The sequence below is a fragment of the Marmota marmota genome, unplaced genomic scaffold, assembly GCF_001458135.2.
Source record: "Marmota marmota marmota unplaced genomic scaffold, marMar, whole genome shotgun sequence".
Taxonomy (NCBI): Eukaryota; Metazoa; Chordata; class Mammalia; order Rodentia; family Sciuridae; genus Marmota; species Marmota marmota.
This window is the reverse complement of record NW_025999900.1, coordinates 26,114,967-26,133,422: the sequence shown is the minus strand read 5'-3', so window position 1 is coordinate 26,133,422 and position 18,456 is coordinate 26,114,967. Positions and strand designations below refer to the sequence as shown.

The window sequence follows — 18,456 nt, the reverse complement described above, 5'->3', positions numbered from 1 at the left end:
CTCTCACATTCTCCTTGGAGTACTGCCTTGGTCTAGTTGTTTTTTTTTTTTTTTTTTTTTTTTTTTTGTATCTTATTTAGAGACAGGGTCTCACTGAGTTGCTTAGTACCTCATTTTTGCTGAGGCTAGCTTTGAACTTGTGATCCTCCTGCCTCAGCCTCCTGAGCTGCTAGGATTATAGAGTATGCCACAATACCTGGCCAAGCTTCAAGGTTTTCAAAAGCTTTTTTCCACTTAGTTGTACTTTTAAAAGTATTTGCAATCATACTTAAAGAAAATTAAAAGAAAATAAATGCACTTTCCCTCTAGAAAAGGTAATTGGAATTTGAATTCCAAAGCAATTTAGTCTGGGACTTAGAGCAATTTACAGCAAATCTATCTACTCCAAATTGGAATATGCTTACAAGCCTGAAAAAGAGGGAGTTTATTGGATATCTCATTGAGGAATTACGTTTTTTGTGACAATTATTATGAAACTTATATGGGTCATTATAAATGAAACAAATTTTTATCAGTGACTTAGTTGTCTTTTTAATAGGGAAAAAGGGAATCATAAGAACTTTATTCCTGTAGAGGCAAAGTAGTTTACTGGGGATAGGAACTTAATTTTGAGTTACCTTATTCAGGTTCCCATTTCTTATCCAAACATCCTTGGCTTAGTTAAGTTACTTTCCTTCTCTGTGTTTGATTTTCTTCTGAGAGAGAGGAAATCGTATGCATGAATGTGGAGGAGATCAATTGTCCTGGTTTGTCTAGAGCTGTCCTATTAAAGTCCACCCTGATATGAGAACACTCAATTTTCAGAGATGGAGGTGGAAGGTATAAAAGAGCTGTGTTAGTCAGCTCTTTGTCACTGTCACCAAAATACCTGGCGAGAACAACTTAGAGGAGGAAAACTTTATTTTTGCTTGTTGTCTCATAGATCAGTCCATGGTCAGCCATTTCCATCACTGTGGTCCCAAGGTGAGGCAGAGCATCAAGATCAAAGGACATGGTGGAGGAGTGCATCTCACCAGGCAACCTGAGGAGCAGAGAGAGGAAGGGGAAGGGGCTACAGGGAAGATGACCCCTTCCAGGGCATGCCCCCAGTGATCCACCTCCTCTAGTCATGTCCCGCCTCCCACAGTTACCACCCAAATCCATCCAGATTAGGATGGACTGTTTAGGTCACATCTCTGATAACCTAATCATTTCAACTCTGAGTGTTCCCGCATTAACACAGGAGCTTTTGAGGGACACTTCATATCCAAACCACAGCAAACCCCTCCCCCACAAAGTGGCTTAAAACAAAACTGCTTTTTAGTGTCTGATGGATCCTGCATGGCAACTAAGAATGAAATGAGACGATGTTTCAAACACCAAGAACCTGGCTGAAATACAGCAAGCATTCAAACATGTGAACATTTATTTTTGAGTTACATGCTGTTCTTCGACACTACTGAACACTCTTCAAAAGCAAAATTAATGTGTGTACTTTCTGGCTAATGATGTTAGGAAAAATATGCTGTGATTCCTTGGGGTGCTAGGAATTCCAGCAGGTGCCTTTTGCATGGTCAGTAAAATGTCCTGCCACAAAGGGTGCCCCCCATTCCCTCTCGTTTTGCCTTTTAGCAGAGGTGCTCTGCCCCTTTCAAATATTTAGCAGCAGACTTCCTCTCAATGTGTGCTCACGCCTCCTGTTACTGTTAATGGAAGTTACACATGTGTGCTCACCAGGATGGGAAAGCCTTTATCCCATGTCGGGCAAAGACCCGTGATCCTGAATCTCTTTCTAAACTTCAGACCTGAAGAGAGCAGTGCAGGGAATTGCTGCTTTCTCACTATATTAGCTTCTTCAATTTCCTTTTAATTGGAGCCTGCAACCCAGATTCTTGTAACTTCAGGGGGATGAACAATACAAATTAAGATCTGGATGCTTTCCAGGAAGGGCCCAGTTCAAAGAACACTTTTTTTTTTTTTTAAGCACAGTTGTGGCTATTCACAAATCTCATGCAGTTGCCTAATGAGTCCGTATTTTCTTCTGAGGTTTCACATTTGCAAACTACACTGCTGAGAAAGTAAGTGAAGTGTTCACCCACCTCTGGTGTGAGCCGGCTGATTTAATGTACAGGACAGATAAATACTGGAATAGTCAAAATCCTAAACCAGTGGCACAAAACCTTCAAATACAATATCTTCCCCTTGTTCAGGACATTCATTTCTCCCCAAGAATTCTTTTTAATGTATAAGACTTCAATTTATGTTTAAGAACTAGTAAACTATAGCAGTTTGACAGCCATTCACACTTAATTCTGTGCATTAAACCAACAGCATTCTTTTCCACAAACATCCATTGTTAGGACAATGCTCTCAGACAGAATTTATGAGAAATGGAATTATGTTACCAAGGAGATAGCATTTACTATAATGAAGAGTAGATCCTAGAAAATGGCCCCTTTTACAGCAGCTCAGAGCAGAGCCACAAAAGCAATTGATTGGTCTTGGCATTTAGTCTTATATCAGCTGTGTCATCCATAGCTTCAGGAGTGAGAACACTAATCTAAAGTGACATTTCTGTTCTGGCGGGCTTTTCTGCCCTGATGAAAGCAATTACTTCATTCCTAAATGATAATTTGCAGGAGTTTCAACCACTTTAATTGATAATTTTTTTTTGTTCTGAGTTCAATTGTGAAGTGATTAGCTGATTTGGTAAATAGAAATTTAAGGTGTGAAATATACAAGTTGCTCCAAGGTAAAGTGCTGTTTATTGGGTGGAGAGAAATTACTTGATAAAGCTGCAGTTTTTTCCATTATTATGGAATTGCCAGTTGTATAGCTTAAAGTTCTGGGGGAAAATGAAGAACAAAACACTTTGATTCACGAGGTTTTTGGCAGACCCCAAAGCATACAATGAATAGTTTGGTCTTGCTGTGGTTCATTCAAGGGTTATTTGAATCAAGGTGAACATTGGTTGAAAAGGGCTGCACAGACCTCTCAGCTTTCTTTATTACTATTCTAATGACTCATTCTGGAATTAAATCCTCTTATTTAAAGTGTTAAGAATAAAAACGCTCATTGGCTAAAACCAATTAATTTAATTATTAAGTTCAAACATACACAAGACATTTTCTGAAGATGAGGGAAGGCATTCTGTTGAATGGCTTTAATTACTCTTTTGATCTATTTTCCACAAGTCAAATGGGTCATGATTATTCAATCAGAATATATCTTAGTTTAGAAATGGTAAGTATGCATCTTGGTTTAGATACTTTTTGAAATGTTATCAGTTGCAGATGTTTTTGACACATTTTTTAAGCAATCAATTTCATATTTTCTTACATGTAGAAAAATGATGGTCATTTCACATGTTAAATGAGAAAAATAAAGCAAGAATGAAGGTCAAACTGATTTAGCACATCAAACAGTCTTTGTCAGCCAAGCTTAATATATCCTGAGTTTGTGGAACAAATGAAATTTTGCTGCTATGTTACACTTTGCTTCCAAACAACCATTACAACTGGTTTTATATATTGTGTGCGCATCAGACCATCAAACAGTGCATCTTTACTGACGTGTTGCTGCAGTGATGATCTACAGCAGCAATCTGCCATTTATATAAGGGCAAAATGTGCATCTATATTTAGTTGTGAAATTGGCCTATTATACTCTTGATGTTTACAGAGGCTAACATAAATTAATGATGACAGCTATGAGCAGTGCATTAGTTAAGCAGCATAGTTCTTACCTTGAACTTGAAGGTTCCAGTTTTAACTTCCAGCCTATACTGCCCAGCTTACTTCACATGTTAAATGAAGATTTCTGAATTTATTACCTTTTCTTAGAAAGCATTAAACGACTTCAATTTGGGAGCTTTGTTGTTCATAATTCTACCAGGTAATAGTTGTTTATGCTTTTCTCAATTACTTTACCTTGTAAGAAAGCTTATATTTACAATCATGCTGAAAAAAAATACTCCTGAAAGAGTTTTTTTTTCCTTTGATTTGATTGACTTTTAACTCTGTTATGTCAATGTAGGGAGGGCTGCTTCACTAAAAGCAATGGAGGAAGAGTAAGCATTGCTTACAGAATCTTTATTGCATATTTTCCCTGGGAAGCCTCCTCATTCAGCTCATGTCGGGCAAGTGTAGGTACTGGAGTAACTATAGATTTCACTGTTAACTATGACCAGAGATCTGACAAGTATGCAGGTGTTCAAAGGTTCATGAGTTAAAATGCTGAAGCCTTTGATGAATTTTTGATGGCTGCATTTTTAATACAGGTCGACCTTCTTCCTTTGAGGCTGCATGCCAGATTAATTGATAAATAGTAGAAGTCTGTAGTGCTGGGTTCTCCTAAGCAAAACAAGTAGGAAAATCCATAAAAATATGCCTTTGTGGATCCTTAGAAGTACTTTAAAAAGGTAAAATTTAAAGTGGTTTTGACCCTACCTCTCCTTTCCCCTACAGTTAGGTAATCAAAACCTGCCATGTCCCTTTATAAATACCAGATATTGTATCCTTAAAAGTTTACATGAAGGTATTCAAACTGAGATATATAGAGAGATTTTCATGGACAGATAGTATGGATATATCAATAATGTCAATAGAAAAAAGCTGTTCTATTAATATTAAGAATTATAAAAATGGACGAATACATAGCTATGAAGAAATCACTGGAGAGGAAGAAATATTTGGTTAAGTTGGCTTCCTTATTTCTCTGTGACTATCTGTTATTATTACTCTTTGTTATCCTCTGGAGATGCTCAGCTGTATTATTTCCATGACATACAACCATATCTGTGAAATGGGAAACCAAAGAAATCAATTTTTCAAAGTCAAATTTGATCAACCACAAAGAATAACGTCTTTTAATTTAATGAGTAATCAAGTCCAAGGATATGTTTTCCCCATTATGGAATTGATTGTCACCTGATCTAGTTCTGTGAGAGATTCATGAAGGCTGCAAATCATGTCAGTTTTAGGATATAGGCTTTGTGATATTGGCACTTCCTTTTCTTTAACTTTGTTGTGGTTGTTGTCATATTTTGCTGGTTTCGGGCTTAAGCAGAATTTCATAATTTGGCTTTGGCCCCAATATGGCAGCTAGGGAGGACAGTTATCATCTAACTTCCATTCTTCCAAGAGCAGTAGATGTTTTGGGTGAGCTCTCCATGGTCCTGGATTTGGGGCTTTATCTGACTTCTAAGAGAACTTTCAGATTTCTGATCTTTGGAAGATATTTTGAGAAATCACCTTCCTTCTAAGAGTATGTATATGCTTTCTAAGTAAGAATTATCATTGCCATTTAAAAATCTTCTATAGTGCTTGTACAATCTTTTTGAGTAATCCATTCTTTTAAGTGTTTATATGTTTGTTACAATTTTAAAAAAGTGTTGGGAGCAGGAATGTCATGAAAATAGAAAGGAGACCAGTAAAGTAGAGGTCAGGGACCAGGGGCAGAAAGAAAGGGAGAATTTGGAAAATACTATGAAATTATATTGACTAAATCATATTGTTATATTGTATGCATGTACAAATATGTAGCAATAAATCCCGTTATTATGTTTAATCATAATGCACCAATAGAAATGTAGAAAAATTTAAAAAGTTACTTATTCAAGAAAAATTGCTTTTCCTGTAATTTAGTGCCATTTTTTTCAGTTTAGCATACTAAAAAAAAATGGCTGTTTAGTATCTTGTAAGAAAATAATTTACTTATAAACCTTTAAGCTTCCATTAATTAAACATGTGTGTGTATTTAAACAACTCATTAAATACACTTGTGATACACAATGGATAAACCATAGGAATAATAATAATAAGAGGAAAAATAAGTAAGCAATAAAAGAGTATTATTTTTCTTATGTACACAATGTGATAGGTCAGAACTAATGAATAGGAATCATTTTAGTAAGAAAAGAATATACATTATAAATGAGACTTGTGGACATTCAAAGAATAGAACTGTCAGTATAAAGTGAGCTTAGGTTTTCATTTATCATTTTTTATTTTGTATTAGTATGTGCCTGGAACCATTGTACACATGTTACGAAAAAACTCATTTTTATTTTTGAGAAAAAAATCTATGAAATAGATAGTATTATTATCTTATTTCACTGACAATAAAAACCTGAGACTGCAGAAGTTAAATAACTGCTCAACTTTATGTAATTAATAAGTAATAGAACCAGGATTTATACCCAGAAACTGTTACCACCTTCCATGTTTTATAAGAGGAAATGCTAGATATTAGATGATTAGTTACTTTTGTTTGGGATGATGGATCCCTGTTGATAATCCGAAACCATTTACTATCTACTGAGAATATACACGCATAGACATACATTTGCATATTTATATTGTATAAATGTATTCTATATGTGTATATAAATATACATGTGTGTGTTTTTTGAAATTATTTCTTGATTTTGTCTTTTGTTGTTGGTCAGAATTATTGATGAAAATGAAAATATAGCCATCAAAGAGAGTTGATATTTTCATGATCTTTGTTGAGGATTAATGGAGAGTGTTTTTGTTTTACTCTCTAAGGTTTGAATGGAAGAACATTAGAGCAGTGGGAAGTTTAAGCTCAGGAAGTAACTAATTGTCAATCTGAAGTTTAATCACTTTAAATGGATTAATACTATTTATTACATTTACTCATCTAAAACTAATTCATTTTTTTCTTTAGTACTCCACAAATGCAACCACTTTTTTAAAAATCTGGAACAAAATATACAAATACAAAGTTTATTTTAGGTTTTAATGTAGTCCTTAATTCAATTTGAAAATTGCTTCTAACTAGGCTCAACTTTATAAAAGCAAGCAAAAGATTAATCCACAATCTGTATTATTGTCTTAAGGCCTTTAGTTTCATCTATTATACCAGCATCTCAACCACCTTTATAATCCTTTGACTATATTTTATTGCTGTTACCCTCAAACCAATTATTACTTATTACAGACACAGTGCTATCATTCTGAAAGTCTTTTAAACTGCAGTGTCTGCATAATGATGTGATGCAGGAGTCATGGAAAACTTTTATTATTAAGATTATGGCCAAGAAGATTATTCCAGTAGGGTGATATAGTGTATATTACAGAAAAAAAATTGGAGACAGAATACAGGAGAACAAGGAGGTAGCACTGTAGGTACATGAAATAAGTCCTGCTCAGGACCGTTTTAGAAAAGTAACTGAAACATGATGCTTTGGCAGAGGCATCTGAAGCCATTAATATCTGCTTACTTTCCTTCCTTGAGTGGACATAGAAAAGCTGTTTCCCTTCTATCTATTCTTTTGAGCCTTTTGGGTCAACCTCTGTGATCTTGGACTTTGCTTTCCCATGAGGATCAATTCTTCTCTTTTTTAATCAAATCACATTTTAATTTATTTTTAACTGATTGTCAAAAAGCATGAAAGATGTACATAGTAAGACATATTAATGGGGTGACATGTAACTTTTAATATATGTATATATATTGCATAATGTTGAAATCAGGTTAAATTGATTGTATATATATTGCATAATGTTAAATCAGGTTAAGATTGAAATTAGGTTAAACACACTTATTTCTTCAAATATTTATTATTTCTTTGTGGTGAAAACTTTCAAAATCCCTTCTTCTAGCTTTTGGAAATATACAGTAACTGATTGTTTTCTGTAGTCACCTTACTGTGCAATACCCACAAGAGCTCCTTACTCCTAAATAACTATAGCCTAGTGTCCATTCATCTACCTTTTCTTATCTGTCCCTCCTCCCCTTAATGTTCCTGGTCCCCAGATGGATTAATTTTTTCTTAGTTTACAAATCAGCCTATGTATCAATATCAATTTCAGAGCAATTCTTTAATCCTCACTTTGGGTTGCAGAGAAAAATTCTTTGTATGGATATTGGGAATATTAATTATATAACAAATCAATTTATGAACATTTGGTTGACACATATAAAGAAAAATCACACAAAACAACCATGGAAAACTACCTTCGAAATTGGCTTCCCAAATTGGCACCCAATTGTAAAATGACTTCATGATCCATATTTGACTATTTCTTGGGCTTACATCATTTTTAAGATCTTTAATTAGCTGATGTACTAAAGCTGGAAATTCTCATATGAAAATTCAGAATTTCTCCTCTAGAGGTTGCAACACTGGAAACCTGGCAACACCAAGCAAGCCTTCCCCAAAGCAGTGGTCAGTTGAAACTGTGTGATGTACCTGTTTCAGGGTGGTTGTCCTCCAGTTCCCCACAGCCCCCTTCAGTCCTCTTCACTCATCGACATTTCCTGCCTTAGCCTTAAATGCCCTGGAGTTTGCAACCCCTACTCTGGAGCTTCACCCTAGTCACTTACTGGACCCCAAAAGTGTATGCTTAGCTCACCTTCTAAAGTAGTATTTGATTACAAGAATGCACAACAAAGCAAAGCACTGAATTTAAACCACTGCGTCTTCCCCTGTGTCCAAGTAGTGGAAAAAACATGTCAAAAAGTAGAATTCCTCTGGCACAGCCAACTTACCTGTTGTTAGATAAATTGATTTTATTATATAAAGGGAGGCCCTAAGATTCTTCTAAGATGTTAACCTCGATCCTGGTATACTTATACTCTATCAGATCCTAAGACTTCTCTCACTTTACTTACATAGTTTTTTTTTTAATAAGACAAAATTGAACATTAATAGAATCAATTAGAGACAGACAAGATACTGAGAAATCAGTGACATAATAAATCTTTTCCTTGTAAATTAGTGATGTTCCTGCATATGGTGATTATCTGAGATGGATCAAGGAACAAAGCTATCACCTAAGACTGCTGTTACTCTGAAAATGATAGCATTTACTTGCCCAGTTTTGAGATATATAGTTAGCTAATAAGGAATCTTTCATTAACAGAGTGAACATGATACCCTGATTGGGATAGTAACCTAGCAAGTATCTGACCAGAGCATTATGGCATTTCTTAAATGACACGGATATTCAGTAAGATAATTTGGAATCTGTAGTGAATGCAGTTTTCACTGTGAACAATGTCAGGGTTGCTCTAATGTAATCTGTAATATTATTGTCCATGGTGTGTGTGTGTGTGTATGTGTGTGTATTTTAGTTGTTGATGGACATAATACATTTATTTTATTTATTTTTATGTGGTGCTGAGGTTCAAATCTAGTGACTCACACATGCTAGGCAAACACTCTACCACTGAACCCACAACCCCATCCCTCCATGTTATATTCATAGAGAATGAAGCTATACTGTTGAATCCATTTTGATCTACTCCTCTGGACTTGCTTTCTTTCTTGTTTCTCTTTTGTTATTTTATGATGGAAATCAGATTCTAGATTCAAAGATTTAAAATGCCTTCAGAGTTCAATGACATGGATAATTTAAAATGATTATTAGTAACTTGGTACTGTAAATATTACCCAGTAACTTATCATCAGAGTCTGATTCTGAATGCATTTCTATTCAGACATAAAGCAGAGCGACTCAGAGAATGTGGAATTCTCCCATCAGATGCTCACACACAACTTCAGTTGTGCAAGATTCTGCCCTCAGCAATATGAGCCCACTTCAAACAGAAATGCACATGAATAGTTAAAGAAAAATGCTGGATCCCACCTGTTGCCTCTTCTGTGAAGTAATAAGTCTATAATGTTTATAAATTTTAATAACCCAGATAGGGATTTATCTTTCAACATTAAATTTATATTATCCAAAAGTTTGACTTTTGGGGGCATGTATTCTCTAGTATCTTGGAAAATCTGTTTACTAATGCATGTCCGTTAATAAAGAATTGCAGTGTTCTCTTATCAACCAAATATCAGCACATTTTGAATGTTGCATTGAAATCTTTATTTTCAATGTGATGTTTTCTTCGTCTGACTGAAGGTGTCGTGATCCTTCCTGAGGGCTGGAAACATCAACATTATATTTGTTGATTCTGTCAAAGTGAATTTTGTTTGTGTTTACCTTTTGTTCCCCAAGAGTATAATTGAAATAAATTTTTCACAATGTTTCCTTTTGATGGTTTAAGATCCTATGGTAATGAGAATTGAATGAACCAAATCATTAGCTTGAGAATAGGTATGTGGATGCAAACCCAATTTTAAAATTGTTTATATCTGATAACATCAAGCCTCACCTATAAACCTTATGTTATGTCTTAGAAACAATGACTACATCTTAGTGCATGAACAATGAGAAGGGAAAAAATAAACCTAACAAGCAAAAGGCTACTTTTACTCATCGGAGTAAGTGTGACAAGAGGCCAGAGGTGGAATTTATGATTTTAATCACATTGTCTACAACTAATTCATTTTACCCTTGAATTTTTAAGTAGTTCTTAAGTAGATTTTTCCTGAGGAAGAAAGTAAATAAAGGAAAGCAGTTTCCCTCTGATGACAGATTCACTTATTCTAAACAATACTTTCTCACTACTTTGATTTCAGTTTACAAGCACTGAGAAAGGAGAAATCCCGAGATGCTGCTCGCTCCCGCCGGGGGAAGGAAAATTTTGAGTTCTATGAATTGGCCAAGTTGTTGCCTCTTCCTGCAGCCATCACCAGCCAGCTTGACAAGGCGTCCATCATTCGACTGACAATTAGCTATCTGAAAATGAGGGACTTTGCTAATCAGGGGGACCCTCCGTGGAACTTGCGAATGGAAGGCCCGCCGCCCAACACATCAGTAAAAGGTAAGTTTTAGGTCACAGTTCAGTATGGCATATGGTGGTCTGTAGCTATCTTTAAGTCGAAATGTTTACCATCATCCTTTCTTCTTTTCCTGCATATCAAATCCTTTAAAGGGATACAAATGTGGAAATCTGAACTCTGCATGAGAAAGACACCATGTGAAGGTGAAATAAACCTCTTCTATTTCTATTTTATTTTCAAAAAGTCTTGTCAGCCTAAATATACTGCTACTTTATATCAAATTTCTTAGAAATGAGAATGAGATGATTTACGTATAAGTGATTCTGGGATTTAATGTATGTTATATTAATACATATAAATTATTCTTGGTGGGTAGAATATGGAAATGCTTGTTAAAGGGTGGAACTAATAAGTTTTTTCTTTAAGTAACCAGAGAGAGAAAGGGAGAGAGTCTAACTTGAGCAGGCATTTTTGAGTTAATGATTTTATTGACCATAAAAATCAATCCATGTATTAATGTTTCATGTTTCTCTATAGACATATTGCCTAAAAGTTATAAACATATATTTGTTCTTCAGATGCTTGATACAGTTACACTTTAAGCTCACTATTTTAAAATGTGGGGTCTTTTTTACTCTGACATTCAAGAGAGGTATTTTCCTATGAGTTCCCCAAATACCTAATACTTTATGGCATTTTTAGCACTTGAATATGCATGCATACCATTTACTGAGGTATATGTGGTGTTGGCCATTGATTTTCTGTCTTTACAGTTGTGTTATTCAAGGCGTAGGATTTAAAATGTCTGCTAGATTCTTATGTCCTGACCTTGTGTTTAGGCCCTTGATGAACATGGAATAAAATTAGGCATTTGGGAGACTGGATTATGTGCTTTAATTTGGTGATGACACCTTTCCAAATACATTTGGAAAAATCCCAACAGTTTTAGCTGTTGTAGGAAAGGGTATTAGTGGGGAGGGTAAACTCTTTTATAGGACTGATTGAATTAAAGGGTCAAAAGCAGTGATCATTTATGATTCCATAGTAAGAGCTGTGGTTATGTATGTGTACATGCATGTATGAATGTGTTATAGTTTGAGCATCCCTAATCTGAAAATCCTTAACCTGACATATACCAAACCTTTTGAGTACCAACATGATGCCACAACTGGGAAATTCCAGTTCGTATCAAGTGCAAAATTATGTAAAATATTGTATAAAAGGCTCTGTTTATAAGGTATATCTGAAACATGAATGAATTTGGTGTTCAGTCTTGGATCCCATCTACAAGATACTCATTACATATGTCCAGATAGTTCCAAATTTGAAAAAACCCGATACCTGATTTCTGATATCTGGTCCAAGAATTTCAGATAAGGGATACTTTATTTACTTAAGAATTTACTTATGCTTATGAGAGGAGGAAAATTAGAATTTAAATTTAACAGGTTATTTCTCTCTAGAGCTGTGGTTGGCAAACATTGTTTGTAGAGGGTCATATAGTAAATATTTTAGGTTTTGGAGTCTACTAAATTCTGCCATTGTAGTTTGAAATAAGGAATAGACAATATGTAAATGAAAGGATATGGCTGTTTTCCAGTAAAACTGTATTTACAAACAGACAGCAGCCTCTGAATTTAGCTCAGAGGCCATAGTTTGTGGACCATTGATCTAGAGTATATGACGCTGTTAAGGTTAAAGAGAATACACAACAGAGGTACCTCTCAAGGACAGGATGTCAGTACAAGTTAGCCCATGACAAATAAATGAAGGCACATTCTTCAGTCCTTTTATAGTTCTTCTGCCCTCTAGAATGTGGACATAATCTTGATAAGACACTAATGCATTTTCTAAGTACTAAAGTAATAGTGAACTTTCCCAAAGTAAAGATGTGCATATACTTTTAGTGTATATACATTAGATTTATTTTTTCATTCTAGTTTGAGGCATGCCTGTTTTTATGTTTATGCCAAATCATGCAAAATGAAATGATAAGTCCAATATGTTAGAAACCCCACAGAATGGAAAAAATATTATTATTCAATCTGCAAAAATTGTTAAACTGGACTTGTATTTTCTTTGTTGAGCATAGTTGTCTTTTATTTTATTTTTATTTTAAAAGGAGTTTGCAGTGAATAGTCTTTCTTGGAAGTATTGGTGACTAAAGTGGAAAAATTTGGTGGCTCCATTGTTTGTTCATTCTCTCTGATGTGATAGTCCAGTTTACATTTAGAATTATGGCCTTTTACAGATGCAGGCTTTTAGATCACATAGAACTATTCCCTCATTTTACAGATAAGAAATGACTTTGCAATTAAGTGTTAGTAGATATAAGACAAAAATCCAGTTTTCTTGCCTTCTGTCTAACACTCTTTCACATCATATTTTTTATAAATGACATTTGTTTTGAATCTTCATTATTAAACATTCCAAGTGAGAATTTTATGAGCTTTAGACTGTCACTAGCAATTGACTTTTTCTTTGTGTGGTTCTATCAGCTCTATAACCCTTTATGATGATTAGGGTAAATAAGATGATAACACATGGCCTCTGCCCTCCATGGGTGTTGCTGTCTATGGAAGGGCATGGTAGTGGTATCACTAAAGAACAATGGGGAGCCTAGAAGGAGATAAGAGATTTTGTTATTTAAATAATTCTAGCCAGATGATGTCAGAACATCCATAGTTAGTACATGTTTACTTCCACTCTTAGTAAATTGATGATGGGCTAAAACTGGAGATTGTGCATGGTGACTCCATACAGTCTCTGCTGTCTCTCTTAAAAGTTGCTAGAAAGGGTTGGGGTTGTAGCTCAGTGGTAGAGTGCTCACCTCACATGTTGGCACTGGGTTCCATCCTCAGCACCACATAAAAATAAAATAAAGGCATTGTGTCCAAATACAACTAAAAAGTATTTTTTAAAAAGTTACTAGAAAGGCACTTGGTACTCTCTATCTGCTGCTTCTGCTGTGCAATATATGTACAATTTATTGCCTTACTCTAGTTCTTTAATTCAAAACTGCTACTCATTCTGATCAAACATTCATGAAACAACAACATCAAAAGAAATTCATTTTAATTTATTAAGGTCTTCTATGTTATGCCCTTGAAGAAGTTCATGTGGATAAACAAGCTTATATAAACAGCCTGCAGCACCATGTGAAGTCAGTTCATAATCCAACAATAATGACGATAGACGTTATACTTTGTGCCTCTCCAAGCAGTCTCTTGAATAAACCTAAAGGCATTTGGAAATTTATATAAAAAGTACTTACACGATGTAGGCAGCATTTTTTTTAATGTGAAGAGTTGATCATGTTAATAATTAAATTTCAAAGCTTAAATTTAAATTTGTCCCACGCAACTATGTAGAAGTTTAATCATTTTAATTTACTGCTTCAGAAAGGTCTTTTACTCTGCCCTGTGTTTATCACATCTTTTCTTAACAGTCTATAAAGGTGGATGAGTTTGTTTTGTGATATCCATTTTATACAGATTATTACGAGTTATGCTTGCAGGAAGAACACTCAGGTGACAGTGTATAATATGTCCTGAGTCAATTACCTCATGGAAATGATATGTTAAGCAATTGGAAAGTAACAGATATTTTTTCCTATTATTTTAGAAATATCTGTATTGTTATAATACAGATCAAATCTACAATGAACGTTATGCATTATTCAAGAAATGACCAGGCATTCTCAGCAGTGTTTCATTCAGCTAAATAGCTGATGATTGTAACCTTTAAAGAAATCTCATTGTGGTGACTGTTGGTAAATCACTTCTCCATTCATAGTAATCTCTATTTAGAGGCTATCTAGAAACCATTATATCTTTTATTAATCTTAAAAGCAATAGCTGCTGATTTGACATTTGCTAAAACTAGATAAATTTTCTGTCTTTCTAATATCACAGACTTCAGTCAATTTTTGGAGTGTGTCTGCTGCAACTCTATTAATCCAGGAATATTTGCCATTGTAAGCATAAGTTTTATTTCAATTTAAATATTGAAGCTTTTAAACAACAATTTGCCTATGTCTGTGACAGCCAACAATGCTAAAATATGGAAAATATAAGACACCCTTAGCCCTTGAAAAGGAACAGTTGAAAAACATGCAAGGCAACTGGTGATTAAAACTGCCTGAACACATTAGTGAAGAGCTTTACCTCTTGCACAGAATTTGTCTTCACTCTTCAGGTATCTATTGTGAATTAAGTAGTAGTTTTTTCTGAGAGGAGAGATTAGCAGTCTTTATTTAAGCCACTTGTTACCTATCCTTTGTCAAAGACAGGACTCTTATTTAAACAATGATGCTCAGTGGGTTCGTTTACAATAGTCTCCCAGGGTAAATGACTATAGATGATCTTCTAGAGTGACATTGAGTTACAGCTACAATGGTTGTCCCTAAAACTTGGACAGCATTTTGTAAAATGATTTTTGTTTTAGTAGAAAGGTAGAAATTCTAAGACCATCTGAGTGATGGGTCTTCTTAGGTTAAACAGTTCAGAGGTCCTCCATTTCCTGTTTTCCCATTTTACCAAATGCTAAGGACCATTTCCTTCTTCTAAGTGACGTCCGTGCATTAGGACAAGTTGATATTCCTTCTTACCAAAAACCTGTAAGATGAAAGTTCTTGGATTTCATACCCAGTCATGCATACTCAGCCCATTCATTTTTTTCTTTTTACACAGGCAAAGTGTTGAACGGAGAGAACCCCTTAGTTCTGAGCAAAAAGCTTTGTGTGGGACTTTTTGGAGAGTAGGGTAAACAATGGAAATGTGGTTCTCTTGATTCCTATTCTTATTTCCATCATCTTCAGTAGAATAAGGACCAATGCCTCTGTTCTGGTCTCTAACTCCATTTGTCTCAACCCAGATGATAATGGCACCAAATGGAACAGAACCATCCAAAAGCTGAGCGGCACCAGTGCTCACTGCTAGTTTGTTTTGGGAGTGAGTGCCAGATCTTACGAGTATATGGAAATATGATGTAATATGAGTGCCTTTTCTTGGGTATGCTTCCAGAAAGCATGCTATTGTCATTTTATAGATTTATAGTAGAACTTCTGAAAGAAACTCATCTAAGAACTAACTTTTTACATTGTATTACGATTGGGCAAGCAATGTTTACATAACTATGCTTACCAGTAATCCTCCGTGTTACTGGTTGGGAAGGGCGTTCTGCCAAATGGGGGCTCTATGATGGCAGAACATATCTCTGAGACTAATTCTTTGGACTGTCATAGTTTATCATGAAAAGGTGTGCTCCAACCAATTGAAAAATAACAAAGCAATTCAGCATGAAAAATATCATATGGCATTGCTACACACTTGTTTCAGTCAACTTTCTTGCTTCTGTTACTAAAAGACTTGGCAAGAACTATTAGAGGAGAAAAAGTTTGTTTGGGGGCTCACAGTTTCAGAGGTCTCAGTCCATACATGGCTGACCCCTTTTCTGAGGGCCTAAGGTAAGGCATGTTGGAAGAGTGTGGCTGAGGAAAGCAGCTGGGAACATGGCACCAGGCAACAGGGAGAGTGACTCCACTCACCAGGGATAAAATATATACCCCAATACATGTCCCTAATGACCCATCTCCTCTGGCCACACCCTATTTGTCTATAGTTACCATTCAGTTAATCCCTATCAGGAAATTAATGCACAGATTAGGTTAAGGCACTCATAAACATTTCTTCCCGAAGCCCTCTTATGTTGTCTCATACTTGTGCTTTTGGAGGATACCTAATATCTAAACCATAACAATGCTACTATCAAAGGGTTTGACTGGTAACCATCATTCCCAAGTATATTTGGAATTATTGAGCACCTAGAATTACTCTCAGTTTTAAACACTGACTCAAGAAAAGCATATTTTATTGAGAATACATGAATATTGTGATGTACCAGTTAGCTATTACCAGGGAACAAACATCATAGGCTTGGCTTACACCTAGTGCTGTCTTTTTGGTCCACACTGCTTTGGTCAGAGCAAGCTGTGTGAGCAAGGCCAAAGTCCAGGAACAAGGAATATGTATGTGTGTATACACACATATATATGCAAGTTTTATGTATATATGTATACACATACACACACACATAAAACACAGATCCAATTCATGAATATAGGGTACAGGATAGGAATGGGTAATCAGGGGTACTCCTTGTGTTTCATACACACACACACACACACACACGAAGAAGTATAAATGAGAAAATTCTGTAAAGGTTTCTGGAAGTATGGCACAAAAGTATGTATATTCTCAAGCATCCTACATCAAAATTCATCAATCTGCCCATCTCTCCACTATCATCTCATTTCTCTTCAGCAGTACCAGTTGTCATACAACATGTATTTATGTCCTTGTACATGCCATTGTCTGACTGGGATGACCTTTCCTTGTAGGAGTGAAAAGATAATACTATTTCCTTACCATCACAAGGGTCATGGCCAACATTCACATAACACAACCATACAAATTTGCAAGAGAGGAGTGTGATGAATTTATTTAATTAAAGTTTTATGTACTGTTAAAGTCTTCAGAAATGAAGATCCCCCAATCCAGGGAAAACTGTGTATTTTTATGCTTAGATTCATTGAGGAATGGAGAACCATGTAGAAATATGATTGGACAAAAGCTATGGTAATAACTAAGGGGAGAACCCAGCAAGCCCTATTGTTCAATCCTTCTCCACCTCTTTGTACAACATTTCTTCATAGAAGAATCTTCAGAGAAGGGTGAGAATCACATGGAGACATTTCCAGGTTTTATGACTTACTCTGGGGGAGAGAAGTTCTAATTTCTTTTTTTTAAATTTGTTCTAATTAGTTATTCATGACAGTAGAATGGATTTTGTATCCAAATAGAGCACAACTTTTAATTTCTCTGGTTGTACACAATGTAGAGTCACACCATATGTGTAGTCATACATGTACCTAGAGTAATGATGTCCATCTCATTCCACCATCTTTCTTACTCCCATGCCCCTTCCCTTCCCTCATTCATCCAATCAAAGTTCCTCCATTCTCCTCATGCCCCCCCCCATTTATGGATCAGCATCCATTTATGAGAGAGAAAATTTGGCCTTTGGTTTTTGAGATTGGCTTATTTCGCTTAGCATGATATTCTCCAACTCCATCCATTTACCTTCAAATGTCATAATTTTATTCTCTTTTAATGCTGAGTAATATTCCATCATGTATATATGTACCACAGTTTCTTTATCCATTCATCTGTTGAAGGGCATCTAGATTGGTTCCATACTTTAGAAGTTCTAATTTCTATGATCACATTGAGGGAGCTGTACAGAACAAAGTAAAGATAGTGCAAGGACATCTTGCTTCTGAGGCCATTCTAGTCTCCTTCAGTTCACAGTACTCAGCATATCAACGAACTATACTTTGAAGTGTTGTGTTCTGGGATCCAACACCTTCTGTGTTTATTGAACAACTATTCAACTTTCAAAACCCAGCTCAGATAACATTCTCTTATGTAAACCTTCTTTCCTTCGCCTATCACTAGTCATTTTCATCTGAAAGTTATTGTTACCTTCTTCTGTTGCTTTATTTTCAGCTTATATTCTAATTTATCTCTTTGCATACCTATCTCTGACTTAGACTAATTGAGGGAATAGTCTAGGTCATCTTATTCATTTTTTTTTAATCTCCAGAACATTGTACAGTACCTGTGAGAGTATTTAACATGTTTTAAAGTTGAAATATGTCGAACTGAATTGTATTTGGGGATTACTACCAGCAGAGCTAAATAATTTTGATGAGAGCTCTGGGTGGGTCTGTCATAAGCTTGAAAGAAGAAAAAGGGAGAGAGAAA

The 18,456-nt window shown here is 35.3% G+C and overlaps 1 protein-coding gene across 1 annotated transcript in view; it reads left to right on the top strand.

The window, feature by feature from the left end:
* Npas3 (neuronal PAS domain protein 3) overlaps positions 1 to 18,456 on the top strand; it is an 828,669-nt gene that overhangs the window by 248,697 nt on the left and 561,516 nt on the right. The window contains exons 3-4 of the mRNA XM_048798441.1: positions 10,427 to 10,671; positions 10,783 to 10,833. Coding sequence (XP_048654398.1) covers positions 10,427 to 10,671; positions 10,783 to 10,833 — 296 coding nt within the window. The remainder of the gene's footprint in view (positions 1 to 10,426; positions 10,672 to 10,782; positions 10,834 to 18,456) is intronic.